The sequence below is a fragment of the Strigops habroptila genome, chromosome 9 (genome assembly GCF_004027225.2).
Source record: "Strigops habroptila isolate Jane chromosome 9, bStrHab1.2.pri, whole genome shotgun sequence".
NCBI lineage: Eukaryota > Metazoa > Chordata > Aves > Psittaciformes > Psittacidae > Strigops > Strigops habroptila.
Window position 1 is genome coordinate 20,247,701 of NC_044285.2, and position 19,168 is coordinate 20,266,868.

Sequence of the window (19,168 nt, forward strand, 5' to 3'; positions counted from 1 at the left end):
GGGCTTTAAGTTCAGCCCCGCCGAGCTCCCCGGCGCCCCTCACCCGGGCTCGGGGCTGCAGCTGCCGGCTCCTCGCTGCGCCTCCGTGCCCGAGAGGCTGCAGTCCCCAGAGCCGAGGGCCGCCAACGAGGTCCTCCAGGCCGGGTTCCGAGGCACGACTGTCGCCGGTCCCTCGCTGCTGGGGATGGCGGCGAGTGATGGGGGGACAGAAGATGGGGAGGCAGGGGTTGGGGGGACAGAAGGAAGGGGGGTGATAAGGGGGCGGGGGCAGGAGCTTGCGTCAAGGCTGTGGCTCCCAAAGCATAATGGATGTCACCCGAGAAGATGACCATGTACCCCACCCCAGCCAGGGCAGTGAGGAGCACTTGGGGTGTCTTTAGGAGCACATCCTTCCCAACCCCCTCATCCAATGTGCCCTTTGCTCCCCAGCACCCAGGGTTAAATAAAGGCCACTGTGAAAAAGGCGGCAGCTTTCCCTTGGGACGCCTCCTGGGAGGGATCCCCAATGCCTTTATGTTGGAGACATCCTTTGCTGGGCTATCGTGCCCTCAGTTAAACACCAAGCTCTCAAAAGCAACGTGTTTTAATGAGTTCTGGTTTTAAAGCTCGTGAAAATAATAAAAATATTAATCCTAAAAAACCACCCCATGATTTCCAGTCATCTCAAGGACTCCATCCTTGTTTCCAAACAGACAGAGCGAGCCTTGCGTTAAGGTGACGGGATTCCCTGCACCTTTGGTCCCAGAAGTAATCAGAGCATCCCTGCCCGGGCAGCACCTCCAAATCCAGGCTGTCTCCTCCCCTCCCAAGGAGGTGGCATCACTGGAGACACCCCCCCCAGATAAGAAGATGCCAAAGGGGTTAAAGACTACAGAGCTTTCTATGGCTAATATGCGATTTACATCCTTTATACAGCATTTATGGGCCCCTGCCTTTATTCCAGCATCGGTTTCCCTTAGGAAATGGGATAAAAACCAAAAGATTAAAGAAAAGTTAAGTATAAAAAACTATTTCAAAGACTCATTCTCGCTTCCCCTCCTTTTAACGTGAAGAAATAGGGGGGTTCTCTTTTTCTGGGGGGGTCTTAGGAGCTGCTGATGGTCTCCGGTCGGACAGAGGAGCCAGCTCAGGCACTGTGTTGAGAGGGGGATAGAGGTGAGGGCAGGTGAGGTCCCTCTGGCCCTGCTCCCATCAAGATCTGAAAGGAGACATACGGGAAAGATAAGAAAAATAATCCCGGGATTTGGGGAATGCACTTAGGAAAAGATTTTAAAGTGTTATTTTAAAGGCAGAAAGGGGAGTTCTCATAAAATTAATCTTTCTTCTTCCCTGGAAGAACCAGGAAACTCAATATAAACATCCCAAAAGGGAGCGGAGACACCAACCCCCAGCTCCCCCACTCGCCAAATCCAGTTTTCTTTATGGTGCTGAAGGAGAAAAACTGGATAAAAGGCAGGAAAAAGGGGTCTGAGCCCTATACCTGGGGGGTTTTGATGGCCAAGAGAACAGAAAAGGACAGATGGGTAGAGGACAAATGGACATCTCCTTACTGGGAAATCTTGCAGTTTGTCGTGGAGACGTAGCGCCCAGTGTAATGGATGTTGCACCTCACCACGTTGTTGGTGAAGTCTGACTCCAGGACGATGTATTTGGGGTTCACTTGAACCTAAAAACGGGGGAAAGGGAAAGAAAAACACTGTAAAAATTAGTAAGAGAGGGGATGAGAAGCACCTAAACCCATGTGAAATGGATGGCACCAAAATAGGTGTGTGGTCCCAAACCCAATCACAGAATCATAGAATCAACCACTTTGGAAAAGACCTTTAAGATCATCAAGTCCAACCATTCCCCAGCCCTGCCAAGGCCACCACTAACCCATGGCACTGAGGGCCTCGGCTACACGGTGTGTGAACACTTGCAGGGACGGTGACTCCAGCACTGCCCTGGGCAGCCTGTTCCAATGCCTGAGCACCCCATGGTTGAGAAGATCCCAAGGTGACCCCAAATTGGTATTCTTTGCCCCTAAAAATCTCCCCCCAACAACCCCATTCACCTTTAGGACATAATTCCCTGGCTGCACGTCGGTTATATCGATCCACTGGCAGTCGATGTCAGCGTTGTAGGTGTCGTAGCACCCCGGGCTCAAGCCCTGCAGGGACAAAAGGGGGTTCAGGTTGTGCTGGGGGCAGAGGGATGACACCCCAAGGAGGTCTTTGAGCATCCCCTCAATGAACCTGGGTGTGGGCTGTGCAGGCGTAACGCTTCAGGTTGCCGAAATCACAGGTAGTGTCCTCCAGGCAGAAGCTGGCCTTGTGGCCCTCAGCCACTTTCCTCCCTGTGGTGGCATCCAGCAGGTCGTAGTGGCTGAACTCATCCATGCTGTGGTAGTGCCTGGTGAGGGAAAAGAAGGGACAGACAGTCAGGGCGACACACACCCCCCCCACCCTCCCCCTCACCCCCAAAATGGCATCATCTGCTCCCCAGATGTGATTTTGAGGGGTCATCATCAACCCTGGCTCCACACCAGCTTGCCAGCTTCCTCCTTGGGGACGTCTGGGAACAGGTTGCCCAAAGAAGTCCTGAATACTCCATCCCTGGCAGTGTTCAAGGCCAGGTTGGACACAGGGGCTTGGAGCAACCTGCTCTGGCGGAAGGTGTCCCTGCCCATGGCAGGGGGCTGGAACTGGATGAGCTTTAAGGTCCCTTCAACCAGAACCATTTTGTGATTCTATTAATTGCAGGAGCTTGGTGGCTTTAGGGATAAAGAAGTGAAATTAGGTGACACCCCCACCCCAAAGATCTCAAAGCAGAGCCACAGAAGGGGGGAAATGCCCTTGCAGAAGCACCAAACTGTGATGGGAAGGAGGGCTGATGGGCAGGAGGGGCCTGGGGACACTCACTGGTGGCAGCTGTGCCATTCCCAGCTGTGCCGGGGCCGGCTGGGCAGGAAGTCGGCCGTGCCCTGGTTCTTCACACGCTGTGGAAACCTCAGGAGCACCCGCACGTCGTAGTCGGTGGTTTCAGCAGTGTAGGCAGTGCTGGGGACACGGACAGGGTCAGTGCCACTGTGCCCCCTGCCCGCGGCTCCTGCCCCGGGGAGCAGGAGACCCCCAGTGCCCCTGAGGAGGAAAACCCCCGGCGTTTCCTCTATGAAAAGCGAAATTAGGGAAGAAGAAGGAGAGGAGAGAAGGTCCTTGCTCTGCAGCACCCGCCAGACACCTCCCTTTGGCTTAGATTTGCTCTGTGCTCTGTGCTCTGCATCAAACTTCCCTTAGCTCTTCACTTTCCCCTTCTCTCTTTCCTTCTCCTCTCGTTTACCCTCCTCTCCTTCATCCTTCTTCCCCTTCCTTTCCCCTTTCTTCTTTCCACTTCTTTCCCCTTTCCTTTTCCATCTTCCTCCCCATTCCTCTTCCATTTCCTTTTCCCTATTCCTCTCTCCTTTCCCATTCCTTCTTCTCTATCCTTCCCTTCCCTTTCATTTCCCTTTTTCGCTTTCCCTTCTCTTTCCCTTTGCTTTTCTCTTCTCTTTCCTTACACCTTTCCCTTCCCTCCTCTCTATCCTTCCCTTTCCTCTTCCTTTCCCCTTTCCACTTCCCTTTTTTTCCTTCTCTCCTCCATTCTTCCCCTTCCCCTCTCTTCCCCTTCCCTTCCCCCTTTCCTGTTCCCCCTCCTTCCCTTCCCCCATCCCTTCTCTCCTCCATCCTTTTCCTTCATCCTTCTCCATCCTTCTTCCCTTTCCCCTTCCTTTTTCCCTTTCCCCTTCCTTTTTCCCTTTCCCCTTCCTTTTTCCCTATCTTTCCCTTCCCTCTTCCTTTTTCCCTATTCTTCCCTTCCCTTCCCCTCTCCTCCATCCTTCTGCTTCATCCTCCTCCCCATCGACACATCCCCCAAGCACCCTCACATCCTTCCTCTCCAGCTCCCCCCCCACCCCAACTCTCCTCTCTGTCCCCCCATGTCCCCCTGGCCCCACAGCTGCTCCTACCTGGCCAGACACTTCTCCTCGGCAGCACAGCGCAGTGAGTAGAGGTGAGCTCGCTGCACGTAGGTAGATGCTTGCACGTAGTTGGGATCTGGCACCAAGTCGGGGAGACCTGCCAGGAGGATGGGGACAGCCCTTGGGGACAGCCCTTGGGGACAGCCCTTGGGGATGCAGCAGCCCCCTCTCGAAGCAGCCGTCCCCGGCCTCGTGGGGACGTTTTGCTTGGGCCACCACCACCTTGTTTTAATTTCAAGCTGCAGATGGAAAATCCTCCCTTCCCCTCCTCTCCCCACCCCTCCGGCTCCCGCTGGCAAATCCCAATCCTCCATTTTCCTGCAGCGGGATTGCTCAACCCACAACCTCCTGGAAGCGATTCCACCTGGCCCTGTCTGCCCTGCAAAGGCTATTGGGGTGCCCCCGAGCCCCCCAGCTTCCACCCCTGTGGCAGCAGGGACGGGAGTGACATGACCCCCCCCAAAATGTGGGGTCCCTATTTCCTGCCATGTTTCCTGGGTTTCACCCCAAAATAGAGGTGAAAGTGGGGGCTCTGCTAACCCCAGCCCCCCTTCCCCCCCTTCCTGTGCCATTATCCCTCCTTTCCTGTAGTTCCCAAAGGAACCTCCCAAAGTGAGCTGCGGACACACAGACACAGCCACAGGGACAGGCGGGGGCTGCCTCGCTTTCCAAAAGCATTACAGAGACCAACAACTCCCTTTCACACCCCCAAAGGCTCCTCCACAGCCTCCGACCTGGAAAGCAGCTGGAATCAGCCCCTCAAGAGGGACCGGGATGGAGGAAGAGGGTGGGGATGCTCCAGGTGCTCCATGCCTCAGTTTCCCTCCTCACAGCCCTCTGCAAAGCCAAGCCCTGTTCCATAGCAACTTCTGCTTAGCATTAGCATCCGTCCTTCCTGCAAGCTTGCCAGCCTGTCCCATCCTCATCCCCACTCTCGTCTCCATTCCCATCCTTGTCCTCATCTGCATCCCTATCTGCATTCCCATCCCAGTCTTCATCCTCACCCCCACTCTCGTCTCCATTCCCATCCTTGTCCTCATCTGCATCCCTATCTGCATTCCCATCCCAGTCTTCATCCTCACCCCCATACTCATCTACAACCCAATCTTCATCCCCATCCTTGTCCTCATTCTCATCCCCTTCTGCATTCACATGTTCATCCTAATCCCCATCCTCACTCCTCATCCCCACCCCCATCCTCATCCTCAACCCTCATCCCCTTCTCCATCTCCACCCTCATCCCTCTCCCCATCCTCATCCCCATCATCATCCTCATCCCCATCCTAGCCCTCCTCCTCTTCTGCATTCCCATCCTCATTCCTTCACCATACCCATCCCTATCTTCATCCCCATCCCCAACATCATCCTCACTCTTCATTCCATCCCCATCCCCATTCTCATCCTCACCCCGTTCCTCATCTCCATCCCCATCCCCTTCTGCATCCCCATCCACATCCTCACCCCTCATCACCTTCCACATCACCATCCTTATCCATGTCCCCATCCCCTTTCAAGGGACCAGGGGACTCCAGCTACACCAGCTCCTCCGTTTACACCCAGCCAGCTTCCCTTTTCCCCTTTTTTCCCCCTTTTCCTCCCCTTTTCTCCCTCTTTCTCTACGGGCTAAAAGAACAATGCCTCCTTGTTTCTTGGCCTGCCTTCCCTCGAGGGATCACGTCACTCCATTGGAGCTCATTTCCTGCCCCGCTTGCTTGGTCATCGCTGCTGATGTAATACCCGGGGGGGGCTGCACACACTAGGGGGAAACCAGGAGAGCTTGGAAAAGCTTCCCCCCTATCCTTAAAACCATGAATCCTAACAAAAGTGATGGAAAAGAGCCCTGGCCCTGTCCCGCTCGCGGGAGGAACATTTGCCATCGTTTATAAACCAGCTTTTCCTCCCTGCTGGTGTTTAGAATAAATTCTTGGACGCTCCAGAGAGAAACCCGACTCCTTTCCCAATGGGAAGCTGGAGTTTCCCCCACCGCGGAGCTCGCCCTGCATGGCCCCGTTGTTATTGTAGGGTCTCATGCCTGGTTTTTGCCTCAGCGAAGGGTCAAACCGCTTGGTTTGGATGGCAGGACCCAGCCTCAGCACCCTGCAAATGTCCCCTTGTCACAGCAAGGGCACCAAAGTGTCCCTATCCTGAGGCTTTTTGCTGAGCCAGCACTTTGGCACCTCCTGCCCTGGCAGCCCCCGTGATTGCCTCCGCAATGGGACAACCACAGCAAGAAGGTGTTTGGTTTTCCTCCTACGGTCCTCAGCTGCCCCTGGGAGCTGCCAGAGGAGATTTCCTTCCCATTCCCCATGGAAAGTGCAATAATAAAGCGAGGCAGGCCCACTCCCCAGTGCTGTTTGTGCAGGTGTGCCGGGCTCAGCCCAGAAATCCCAGCTCCAGCAGTTTTCCAAGGTGGGGGCTGCTTCCCTCCTTGTGCCTGGCAGGGCTGGCCCCCTGCCCTGGAGATGGAGGGAACACCGAAGGGGTAGCTATGAGCAGTGAGGATGGGGATGTGGGGACACACTGAGTGACCGAGATGCACCCCTTCATCCCATCCACACAGCATCCCTTCTCCAGCACTTCCTGACACCCCTCTTCACTTCATCCCATTCACACAGCATCCCTCCTCCAGCACTTCCTGACACCCCTCTTCACTTCATCCCATCCCTGTAGCATCTCTACTCCAGCACTTTCTGACACCCCTCTTCATCCCATTTCATCTCATTCTATCCCATCCCACCCCTGCAGCATCCTTCTTCCAGCACCTTCTAGTGCACTCCTTTGTCCCATCCTATCCCTTCCCATCCCGTCCCGTCCCATCCCATCCCTGTAGCATCCCTCCTTCAGCACCTCCTGACACTGCTCTTCATCCCATCCTGTCCCCACTGAATCTTCTCAGGATCCCCAGTGGTTGTTAAATGCCTGAAGAAACTCCAACCCAAACCTATTCCCAAGCTCACAAAAGGGAGACTTTCCCAGCCAGATTGCCACCTCCTGGCCCAGGTGCCTCATCCACGGGTGGCAGCATCTTCAGGTGCCACCATGACTCAAGCTTAGGGGGTACCAAAATCTCCATCACCCCATGGGATTTCCCAAACCCTTCCCATTCAAAAACCAACCCCCGGTGACCTATTTGCATGAGGGCAAGGTGAGAAACCTGCTGGAGATAGAGGAAAGCAGAGGACAGGGGTCCCGGGTGGGGGAAGTGAGGAAGCCCCTGGAAATGCTGCCTGGGGGTCGACTGGGAATGGGGAGCACCAGTGGGAACCCCAGCACCTTGGGTGAACCCCACAAGGAGGGGTGGGCTACCTGCCCCAATGGCTTAGATGCCACGTGGAATTCGCCTTCGCAAGCCAAGGCCTCCTTTGCATGAGATGATTCTGCCCCTGAGCAAGACCTGGGTGACACTGGGGTCCTCTGCAGCAGTCGTGACCAGGAGATGTGAAGACTTTTGGTGTCCCCATCTCCTTGCAAAAGCCTGGTCTGGTGCATTTATCCCCCTCTCTTAACCAAGCCATGTGAGATGCTCCTCTCCCACCTCCACCATGATCTGGCCACTATAGATTTAAGACTGGAAACAATTTCCTTCATCTTTCTCCCTCCTTCTTCCCTTTCTCTTTCCCTTTTCCCTATCCTTCCTTCCCTTTCCTTCCCTCTCCTCTTCTAAGATGTCTTCATAGGCTCGTTTGGATGGAGGAGCCCGCCATGCTCCCACCAGCCCAAATAACCCCCCTCATAAAAGCCGGTGGGATCTAATTGCTTAATTAACCCCCCAGGTGCCCCAGCAAGAGGCCAGGAATGCCGCACATTCCTGGCGGAGCCAGCTGGGATTAGGAGGCTCTTAAAGACCTTAAGGCGCATAATTGCCATCTGATTCGGGTTTATAAAGTGTTTTCTCCAATTAAGGAATCTGCTGAAGGGTGGCCCTGCGGTGGAGGGATTCTGGTGGCCCCCAAGAAGGTGACAATGTTTGGCTGCACAGAGCAGCAGGTGACCCGGAGGAGAGGCCAGGCAGTGCGGTGGTCCCAGGGTCTCACCTCCGTGGGCTGCTCAGATGCTCTTTATTCCCTTCTTTATTCCCTTATGAAGAAGGAGGCTGGAGGCTCCTGCACTGAGAGGTTAGTGTCCCATTGATGGTCAACAATGAGGGTTGTCCACCTTGAAACCCTGGGCAGAGCCACAGCACCATCACCTCCTGGCCCAGCTTCCAGGGATCCTTGAAGGATGCAGCCTTTGCCAACAGGAACATGCTAAGCTTGGCCCACATCTTCCCATTTCCCTCTGTCACCTCCGGTCATCTGCAGGGCAGTCATCCCCAGAGACACAGGACTGCCAGCATCCCTCATCCCTCCATGCTTTGCCCCTGCATCCCTCATCCCTGCATCCCTTGCCCCTGCATCCCTCATCCTCACATCCCTCATCCCCACATCCCTCATCCCCACATCCCTCACCCTGCAGGAGCAGCTGCTCCCAGTGATGCAGGCAGAGATCCAGAGGAAGATCCTCTCCGCGCAGACCCGGAACCCAAGCCCTTTTCCCACACGGCTGCGGCGGGGCCAGCCGGACCTCGCGCTGACCCGGCTGCTCTCGCTGTGTTTGCTCACTCGCACGCAACGGGGCAGGGCTGGGACAAACGCTTCCCCCAGCCCCAACCCTCGGGAATTGGGTTTTCTCAGAAAGTAGGGATGGGGCTGGATGGGTCATGGGGTCAGACAGGCCAGAGGCTCCAGCTGAGATGGGTTTCCCAAGGGACAGACAGGGAACAGATTCCCCAGGCTGCTGCTCCTCACGCCCTCCGGCTTTGCTTCCAATTCCACCACAGAGCAAAAAACACTCTGGGCAAGGCTCAGCCAAAAGCCACAGGATTTCATCAGGGTCAGTAGGACAAGAAATGACAGTGTCCCTGCTGTGACTTTGGTCCCCTGCTGCGGCCCCGATGCATCCATAGGGACAATCGGCTCCAGGCAAGGCAGCACGGACACATCCGGGAAGGCAGCGTGCACGGCGTGACCCAGGAGACACTATCCTACTCCAGGAGCATGGTGTTCCCCCAAGACACGTCATCCAGCTACTCCACAGATACAGGATGACCTGGGACGTGACATACGGCCACCCCAGGAGGCAGGATGGCCTGGGACACAGGGTGGCCTGGGACACGAGATGGCCTGGGACACAGCACACAGCCACCTCACACAGGCAGGATGGCCTGGGACACAGCACAGATCCACCCCACAACCAGTGTCTCCCTCATCCCAGACCACAGACCCACCCCACGAAGATGGGATGACCTGGGACATGGCACAGACCCACCCCAAGCCCCACCAGGATTTGCTCCTTCAAACCCCTTCTCTTTCCTGCCTGTTTTTTCACCACCTCAAATATCATTCCCGAAATATGTAGAAGCCCCAATAGTCCCACGGTGGCCCCTGGGCCACATTTGTCCCCATAGGCAGCATCCTTGGAGAGCAGCTGGCACCAGCCGTAGATGCAGAAGGCTCTGCTCAGGGATACCTTCTCCCTTAGGTGCCCCAGAGCATCATCCCACCCCGGGGAGCTGCCACCCACCCCAAGGCCCCCCTAAACTCACCCCGTCCGCCGTGGCTGGGCCTGTAGACGCTTCCCACGCTGACCCGGGCTTGGCTATCCGGGACGGCTTGTGGTATTTCGGGGTTCCTGGCAGGCAGGTAGGGCTCGGGGCGAGGAACCCCGTAAGGATCCAGCGCTCGGAACGGCGGCTGCGGCTCGTAGGGTGGGTACTGGCCCCCGTACCCCGTCCCGGCGGGAACCTGGAGGTTATCCGTCGATGCGATGCCGTGCCCGGCGGGTTGCTGGTTGCCGTACGAGTCCGGGCTGCCCTGCTCCGGCGAGCCGCCCGCATCGTGGTACAGGCTATGGGAATACCGGCGGTCCAGCCCATCGACCGGCTGGGGGGAGATGGGCACGTAGGGGCGTTCTGCCGCAGGGTAGTACCCCTGGGCTCTATAGGGGCTCTGCTCCTCCCCGTAGTCCTCGTAGCGTTGCCGGGGTTGGAAGGGGTACACCACGCTGGCGCCCGCCGCCGCCGAAGCCACGGCCGCCCCGCCGGTGCCGGTGCTGCGGTAATAGGTGTACGCCTCGTCGTACACCCGGGGGGCCTCGTAGGGCTCGTACTGGGGGGCGAAGGGGAACTGTGGGTACGCCGGCTGCCCGGCGGAGGCGGAGGCAAAGGCGAAGGAGGAGGATGAGGATGAGGAGGAAGGTTGGCGGGAGCGACTAGCAGGCCGGACCCGCTGCGAAGCGGTGCTGTCGCCCACCGGTCCCTCACGCCAATTGTCGGGCACCTGCCCGAAGCCAAAGGGGTGCCGCGTCTGCCCCCGAACCGTCTCGGAGCCCGGGCGCGGCGGTACGGCCGGTGCCTGCCTCCGAACGCTGCCCGCTCCGCCGGTCACCGCTCCCGCCAGCAACAATCGGTTCCCTCCGGGTCTCTCTTGCCCCGCCGGTACGTACTCGGCGCCGGTGTTCAGCAGGCTGTAAACGCGGCCGTTGTTCTCCCACTGGATCAGTTGCCTCCACGGCTGCCCACCGCCCGCCTGCTGCTGCCCGGCCGCCAGCAGGCACAGCCCGCAGCCCAGCGCTGCCCACAGCCCCCACGCTCCCCGCCGGGCCATCCCGGGAGCGCCTTCCCCCCGCAGCGCCGCCGCCAGCCCCGGCCCAGCGGCTCCGGGCCCGGCGCAGCGGCCGCGCTACCGGCGGGGGAGCGGCCGGGACCGGGGACGGGGAAGGTGGGGGGAAGCGGCGCTGCCGGGTCCTAGGAACCGCCTCCGGCACCGATCCTGCCCTCGGGAGCCGGGAAGAAGCGCTGCAGGGTGCCGGCCTCGAGGTACGAGGCTTCCGCTCCGGATCAAACCCCGGAATTTCGGGTTGTTTTACACGTTTTTTTTAAACCCTGGAATGATACACGCCTTCAAAAATTTGGGGGGAAAACGGCGGGTTTTGGTCCTAGGAACCGCCTCCGGCACGGATCCTGCCCTCCAGGGGCCGGGAGGAAGGGCGGCGAGGTGCTGGCTGCACGCAAAATGCATCCATTCGGGACAAAACCCTGACTTACTTGGCTTTTTCACTTTGTTTAGCCCTGGCACGGCGCACACCTTCAGGATTTGGGTCGAATTCGGCTGGTTTCGGTCTTATACGACGGCCTCGCAATAGGGGTCGGGCTTATGGAAAGCCCTGATGGGGCAACGTGACGCAATCCTGACTGCTTGCAAGGACCCCATTTTCCCCCTAAAGGGACCCAGTTTGCACTGATGACTGTCCCACGCAGAGGCCTGATACCAAGGTGAGGGCCTGGGTGAGCACCTTCACTCACTCACAAAAGCTTTCAATGGGTTTCAAAGGGGAAACTGCCAAAAAAAAAAAAAAAAAAGGAGTTTTCCCCCAGAACTTGTCTCTTTATGACAATTTGTTGTTTTGGTTTGTTTTCCCTTGATATTATCTCCTAAACGAGGCTGGATCCTGCGCAAAAGGGTTTTAACAGGGAATAAAACCAGAGACCGGTTGGTAACTCAGGGCTGGGAATACTAAACAGAAAGCGGGGACCTGAGGAATGAATCCGGGGGGTCCCCAACCCTGCTGCCAGCTGGATCCAGCCCATGCAAACCCCGAATCCATCAGCACACTGAGGCCATCACTCCTCAGCATCACGGAATGAAGGGCCTGTGCAAACACAACAGTGTGGCTATGCCACCTCACCCTCCCCAGGGACCCCCTGGGTCCCACCACACCTTTTTACAGCCCCACACGCCAGAGGGACACATTCACAGAGGGGTATTTCAGGGCAGAAATGAAGCTGGGAAAAAGCATCCCTCCATCCTTCCCTACATATTCCACCCTGGGGAAACTGAGGCAGCCATCAAGAGCTGGAGCAGAAACCCCAGCCCAGCCACTCCCCTGCCCCTGGAGCTATCCTTGTTCTGCCCAGCACTTCCCTGTTGCTTTAAATCCCGGCCGTAGGGACGTGTGTTTTCCACGTGTAGATTTTTCCTTTTCCCCTTTTCCCCTCCTTCTGCCGCGTTCATTCCCAGCCCCGAAGCTGGGGATGGAGCCAGGGGCCAATGCCAGCTTGGCCGCGGGGGATCCCAGCACCAGTCCTTACCAGAGGGCCTGATTCCCCCCCGGGGTACCCCCCAATTCCCTGCATCCCCCAGTACTTCTTTGCTTTTCCTTGCTCCCGCCCGCGCTCCTCCCTTCTCCCCGCAGGGACTGGAAATACCAGAGTTGATGTAATAGGCAGCGCAGCGCGCTGGCCAGGAAGGAAAGCCTGGCCTAACCTCCTCCTCCCACATCCCCACCGCCCCACGGCCGCCCATCCTCAGTGGGGACAGGGACACGGAGGGGCTGGCAGCGGGTCGCTCCCCTCTGCATCACCCCAGCCCTGCACGCAGACAGGATTTGGGAATGGATAGGATTTGGTGTGATGTAAAAGGGGATACATGCTGCAGGGATGGGGTTACCCCACACTGATGGGGGAGAAGGGGGGGTTATGGGGGGGTTCCTATAGGTTTGGGTCGAGGGTGAAGGACCCGTGTGACTCCGCACCCCACCCTGCTCCCCATGAGGCCATAAGATGCCACCGGGATGCAGTGGCTAAGGGGACAGGCTGCCAGCCCCATAACCCTTAATGGGGAGGTTTGAGGACACGCAGGGTCCCACGGGGGTTCAGCATCCCCAAAGGGGATGCAGGAAGGGGGCGGCCAGAGGGCGTCTGCCCCAAAGCGGAACCCTGGGCCACCAAAGCGTGACACGAGTGGCCGTGTCCCGCTGTACTGGGGGGGGTCCCACTCCCACTAGATGGTGCCAGCAGCCCACGCTGCGGTGCCACCGCTCCTGAGGTGACAGCGGCGGGGACAGCAGCAGCTTCTCCACCCCAGCCCCACAGAAACCTCTTCAGTGGTGGGGTGGGAGAAGGGGGCACAGGGGCTGAACCCCCTGAACCATTTCCACCCCCTCTTCTGCTTACATGGTGGTGGACGCGGGTGCCCATATCCAGCACCAGAGCTGAGTCCGTTGTGGGATGGCTCCCAAAAAGAAGCCCCAGTGCTGGGGAAACTGAGGCAGGCAGCCCCCAGTGCAGCTCCAGTGCCTCCATCGCTTCTCACATTTCAAACTAACCCCTCAACCTGCCCTGCTTTCCCTTTGCAGAAATACTTAACCAACATGGTGAATTTATTTCATTCCTAAGTGACTGAGTAACTTAATCACCTACAGAGTAATTTTCTATTACTATTATTTGGGATAACCAGTCATGTGAGTAATTGGGTGTCACCTTACTGAATTAATGGGGACACATGGTTACTGTGGGGCACGGTGGCACGAAGGCTCCTCTGCCTTCATCCATGTCCAACTCACCCAAAAGCTCATTGCCAGCATTTTTCTGCCTCTTTTTTAACATGGATTTGCCAGGAATGACTTGATTTTCCAAGACACCCAGATGGGGAGAAAAAGGGGAATTTAACTGGACTTAGACCTCTGCTTTCTTGCCCTAAAATGGGTTGATTTGGGGAATGTCAGGATTTCCACAAGCAATTTTCAACAGTTTAGGGCAGAAACCCCACTATTTTCTCCAGTTCTCACCATATTGAAGACAGCCAAGTCCCAGGAGCAAACCAGAATCCCCCATCTCTTTGACCCTTGTGCTATGGAGACAAATGGATGGGACCAAGCTAGTGGCAGAGGGCAAGGAGAGCCACATCTCCCTGCCAGAGCCAGCCTCCTGCTATTCATTTTCCCGCAGAATCAGCCAAACTTAGAGATGCAACAGCCTCACCGGAGCAATTCCATGAGGAAACCTCTGGGATGGAGCAAGGAGGTCCCATCCTTTCCTGGAAACCTTCTTGCGCCTCTGCTGCAGAGGAATCACCTCCTTTCCCCAGGATCCAGTGGATCTGCTCTCCCCAGGCCCCGAAACAAAGGAAAAAGGGGGAAAATATGAAGAATAATCGAGATTAAAAGGAAATCATCAAAATTTCCCTCTGAGAAAGCTGCCCAGGGAGGCAGCAGGGAGAGCTGCCATGCTCTGAGCATGCCAGGTCCTTTGGGATGGACTGCAGTGGAGCTGGGATGTCTCCTGCTCCAACCCTTCACCCCTGTGCCTGGGTGGGTGGTTGCAGGAAGGGAAACTGAGTCACGGGGATGCTCATGCTGGGACCTGAGCAAATCTCATCCAGCAATTTGGCTTCTGGAGGAGGAGGAGGAGGAGGCAGGCATGGAAGCCTGGTGAGCATCATCCTCCTCCACATCACTCATCCCAACTCTGCACCTGGAGCTGGTAAGACCTTTCAGCAGGAGAACGTGTTTGAAACTTCATTTATCCACCAACCTACATCGAAGGCACTTTATTACTTCCCTCTCTGCAACTCCATCAAATACACAGCAGCTGGGAGGAAATAAGCTTGATGTTAAGTGTGGGGTGATTCCCAAGCCAAGGAAAGGTGCATTTGTCATCCCAGCCAGTAAACCTGCCACAAAATCCCCCCAAGCTTTGTATTCCCAGTATCCCAATAAGAGAAGGGAGAGCATAAAGTGATATTATATATACAGCAGTGTGTAGCAAAGGGATTTTTTGGATCATATCATCCCTAAAAGTCTTTTTCCTCCATGAATTTGTCTGGTATCCTCTGGGAAGGGGTGAAAGAAATGTTATCTGGGGTAATAAAACTAAAACTCAAGCTTGGAGTGAGGTGGTTCCTCTCCTCCTTATTCCCCAACCTGGGCAACATCACAAATAATGCAAAATTCCAGAGCAATTCAATGGAGAAACCTGTGGGATGCAGCAAGGAGTTTCCTACCCCACATTTGACCCATAGATGGCTGGGAAGGGTCTGCGAGGCATGGTGGTCCTTCAAAAATGGTGCTCCCCCAACTTGCTTTATGGCTTCCCGGTTTATTTCTGAGCCCTCGCAGCGCTCCTTGCTTTCCACACTGACATTCCTCTACCACATTTAGCAGTCAAAGGTGATTTTCTTCTCCCTCCATGTCCTTCATGGAGCTTATAGTTAACTTGCTTCCGATTGGCATCCCCATTTGTGTCTCCCTCACCAGAAATGTCAGCAAAGTTCTTCAGTAACCTCACCTCTGTGGTTTTTATAGTCAAGCACAGATTGGGATGCCAGTCCACGGGGTCTCTTTTCTCCAAGGATGTCCCCAGTGGATGCTGTCCCTCAGCATCCAACCCACAGGGACATCCACAGGCAGATGAAGCTTCGCCTAGATTCCAGCCTCTTGGTCCCAATCCATGCTGAGCATCCCATCCGGAGTGGCAGGGTTGTAGCCAAAGGCAGTGGAGGACAAATACATCTTCTTAGACCTGTTTTGGCAGCTCAAATTAGCCTTCAGGGTAGGACCAGGCATCAGGGAGGACATTAAAGGTGACCACGAGAAGCAGCCTTTCAATCTGTGTGGCTGCCCGCTCCCAGCACACATGCGGAAGCAACAGAGCTTTCTCTTAGCTCTTGTAAATGGAAGGAAGTTGTCATCACCCTAATCTCAGCTGTTCTGCATGAGGAATGTTCCCTCCCTTATCTCCCCAAAACTCCTGCCTCAGGTTTCCAGCCCATTTGAATTGCTTTAATGCTTTGGAGCCCAACCCGGCTCTCCGCTAAGCTGGGAAAATCCATCACATTCCTCGGAGTGAGAGTAAAGTCCATGGAGCTTTTCACCTTCTCAACTCTTCTCAAAGGGCATCGTCCTTTGATCTCCTGAGCCTGGTCACTGTGATGGTCCCCAGGGGCAAGGCAGCCCTTGTTAGGGGACAAGGCTCACCCCAGACAGGGAAGATGGGGTGGACATCACCAGGAACATCACTGGGCTCCTTCCCTTCCAGCCTTCCCCTGCTGCCACGGTTGCAGAGGGTTGGGTATAGGACAGGGGAGATCTTCACCCGTCAGCCTCAAGGAGAGATGTGCTCTGCATGAGGTGTGAAGAGGCTCAGGAGCATCCACCTGCTTCCTTCAGGAATCCAGGGGAGAGGCTTTTCCCGCCTCTTCCCACCTGGAGGCGTGCAAGCACCCATGGGTGCACTACTGGGTCTGGCAGGTCTGCCATGCAGGAGAAGCACCCCACTTACCAGCCAGCAGAGCCCGTGGAGAGGTTTTCTACCTTTACAACACCACTTCTTGACTTCCATAAGGTAAAACCAAACAGTTCTCACCACCCTCCTTCATTCCCTACCACCAAAGCACCCGCGCCCAACATGGCAGCACCCAGGGACCAAACGACCCCAGCAGCACCCAGCTGAAGGCCAGATAATGCCCTAAAATAACACAAACCCACTATTCCCATGAGAAAGTTAATATTTATTGGGTATTGTTAAATCTTGATGCAAGCATCAAAGGATTTCCCTGTGCAGAGAGGGTGACCCAAGGTGGCTCAGCTGTCCCACCATCAGCAGATGGCAGCCTCAGCAGCCTAAAAACCACCCACCGCTGTCTCACCCATCGCTGCAGCATCAGTCAGGGGACTCAGCATCCCCTTGGGGGGGTCAGCCCCCTTCCAAGAGGTCCCAGCACTCCCCTAGAGGTCCCACCCCAGCACAGATGCTGGGTACCCTGCGGGCTTCGCTCATGGATGGCAGGAGATGGAATTAATTAGGGAGGCAGAGTGGATAATAACATGTTTTTTAAAGCATGTTGTTTGCAGCAGACTTCTCTGGAGTGGGTTATTTATAGGCTGTGTCTATAACCTAAATAAAGCAGCTGAATTGCACCGTGCTCCGGGGGATGATCTGGGGCCCGGGGGGCTCCAAATCCCCCAGTGATGCTCCCCAGGCATCCCCCCACCCCTCCATGGGTGCAGCAGCACGTTTCAAAGCAAGTCACCAGCTTGAGGACCCTGAGAACCTCCCTCTCAGCAGTAACACTGGTTAAATGGGTGGTTTGATGAGCAGACCCTCGTTAGGGCACTGCAGCCCCCCTGTGCCTGGTTCCTCCCATGGGACCCCGAGGAGGAGGACACAATGCTCAACATGAGCTGGACCAGCTGATTCCCCATGGTTTCACCCCAGCGCTGGGCTGCTGCAAACAGGGAGCAGGAGCCAGGGCCACACACTGAGTGGGGTAGAGATGGGACAAAGCTGTTTCCAGACCCTAGGGGGGTCTCAGACACACCAGCCCCAGCTCACCCCAAAGGGAGCCTCACTGCAGGGATGCTGCTGCCACCTCCCCACACCAGGAGCAATGAACCACCACCCTCTTCTTCTTTGTGGTCTTCCTTCTCCTTCTCATCCTTTATTCCCTCTGGCTGCTCTCAGGTGTTAATATCTCCCCTGGGTTTAACCCATTGCTGCTCTCCTGTCTGCAGCTGCCCTTGTTCTGGGTGAGTTGGGACAGTGACAGCACTTGTCACCATCAGATGATTGTCCCCAAACCTTGCCAAGATGGTGTGTGCTTGCAATGTGATCTCCCCAAACCCTCGTTTAATTCACCAGACCTTCTCAGTGGTGGGGTCACGACCATCCTCCCCTGCGCCTCAGTTTCCCCACTCACCTCCAAACCACCATCGGGAAGCTGAGCTGATGGAAGGGTGGATAAATAAAGCCCACCATGTCCCTTGTCTTTCCTAGAGCTGCTTTACAAGGAGAAACACCACCCACAGCCATGACAAATGTCTTTGTCTGGCTCACAAGGGGAATAGCTAACACCCAGAGAGCGCTGGCTGGAGTGGTAGGTGTATAAATATATAGTGAATAAAATGAATAGTTTTGTTTGTTCTGCTCTTATCTAATTTAATAGCTTCTGGGTGAGCAATTACTCCCTGTAACAAGAGCAAATAAGCAGCATTAGTGTAATTGGTTGAGTATTACTCTGCTTTATGCTATATAATGCAGCATTAGCATTTACTCTTAAAAGAAAGATTTCTGCTCCACTCTAGGTTGGCGGGATGCTCAGTGTGGGTTAACCCTGGTTTTACTCACAAAACCCCAAACCCAGCTCTTTTTGCCATTCCCAGCAAGGAAAAGCTGGTTTTATTCCCCCCTTAATGTTTGCTGCAGGATGAAATCTCTCCTGGATGAAGGGGTGAGAGGCCTCGCTATGGGTCTGGCTGCATCTCACAGTGATGCTCATCCTCTCTCCCAGCCAAAATGAGGCTGAACCTGGCCTGGGCAGCCCCATAACCTCATCCCTGCACATGTATTTAAAAGAGAAGGGGGAAAAAAATCACCTGTCAAGAGAGCAAGAGAAATCAGCCCATCATCTTCAGCCAGCCCAGCTATGTACACAGGTTTAAATAGTCATTAATGCATCCCTTCTTGCTTGAAATCATATCTGGGTTAATGTCTTCGCCTGCACACTCCATGACGGACATCTCCATTAGAAGCAATTGAAAAAGTGACAAGAAGTGTCTGGGGAAAGGAAAAAAAAAATGAGAGAAATTGGCTTTTGGATTGGGGCGAGGTGGAAATTCCATCTAAATCTGTTTATGTGTTTTGCTGCGGAGGAGGAAATGGAAGCGGCAGCTCCGGATCCGAGTGTGTGTGGAGAAGGAAGTGGGAAATGAGAGATAAAACCCCCAAACCACAACAGCTTGGGAGGTTTTGCTGCCCCTTTTCTTCTCCAGCAACCCCAAATCCTTCTCCCCACATCCCTTGGAGCTGCTACATCTTTGCCCCATGGAGGAGGTGTTTTCTCTAGCCGTTCATCCCTGGGAAGTAGAAGTAAGGATCCATTTCTTCCCGGTGCCTCCTGTTCCCCTTTGAAACTGCTCTCAGTCTTTCCAGTTGACCTCACTGATCTTGGGGGAAGGACCTGGAAAGCTGGAGGCCACTTGCCCCAGCTGTGCCTCAGTTTCCCTCCCTGTGGAGAAGAGAAGGGGGAGGAAAATTGGAGATGTGAACAACTTGAGTTGGTTCAGAGGGAAAGGGATGTTCCTTCACCCACAACCTCCTCTCTGGGTGCTGAACACCCTCAGCCACTCCATCCCATCTCATCACCCCATTCTAACATCCCATCCCAGGGACCCACTTTGGTGCACAGGGATGGGCTGAGCCTGACCATACATACATGGTGTTCTCCCTGGAGAGAAGGAATGGAGACAATCCCTGTATCTGATGTCCCCCATGACAGCCCTGCCCCTTACTAAGGAAGGAGCAGCCAGTTGGCTGCTCTACCAGGGAAGCAATTGATGGGGGGAATAAAACAAAGGATA

The 19,168-nt window shown here is 55.5% G+C and overlaps 1 protein-coding gene and 1 long non-coding RNA gene across 2 annotated transcripts; one reads left to right on the forward strand and one right to left on the reverse strand.

The window, feature by feature from the left end:
* Positions 1–567: 567 nt before the first annotated feature.
* LOXL1 (lysyl oxidase like 1) lies at positions 568–10,860 on the reverse strand. The gene is made up of 7 exons (XM_030498466.2): positions 9,579–10,860; positions 3,983–4,091; positions 2,901–3,038; positions 2,235–2,391; positions 2,054–2,149; positions 1,551–1,666; positions 568–1,198 (listed from the first exon to the last, which is right to left on the reverse strand). The coding sequence occupies exons 1-7, from the start codon at positions 10,636–10,638 to the stop codon at positions 1,192–1,194; spliced, it is 1,683 nt and encodes a 560-aa protein (XP_030354326.1). The 5' UTR covers positions 10,639–10,860; the 3' UTR covers positions 568–1,191.
* On the forward strand, positions 10,213–11,422 carry LOC115613251. Its single transcript, XR_003993322.1, has 2 exons — positions 10,213–10,469; positions 11,101–11,422. It is a non-coding gene; the product is annotated as an uncharacterized LOC115613251 (long non-coding RNA).
* Positions 11,423–19,168: the final 7,746 nt, after the last annotated feature.

Coding starts and splice junctions, on each gene's coding strand:
- LOXL1 (XM_030498466.2), bottom strand. CDS start 10,638: ATGGCCCGGCGGGGAGCGTGGGGGCTGTGGGCAGCGCTGGGCTGCGGG. Junction 3,039..3,982: donor GAGGAGAAGTGTCTGGCCAG/GTAGGAGCAGCT, acceptor CCGTGTCCCCAG/CACTGCCTACACTGCTGAAA. Junction 2,392..2,900: donor GAATGGCACAGCTGCCACCA/GTGAGTGTCCCC, acceptor TTCCCTCACCAG/GCACTACCACAGCATGGATG.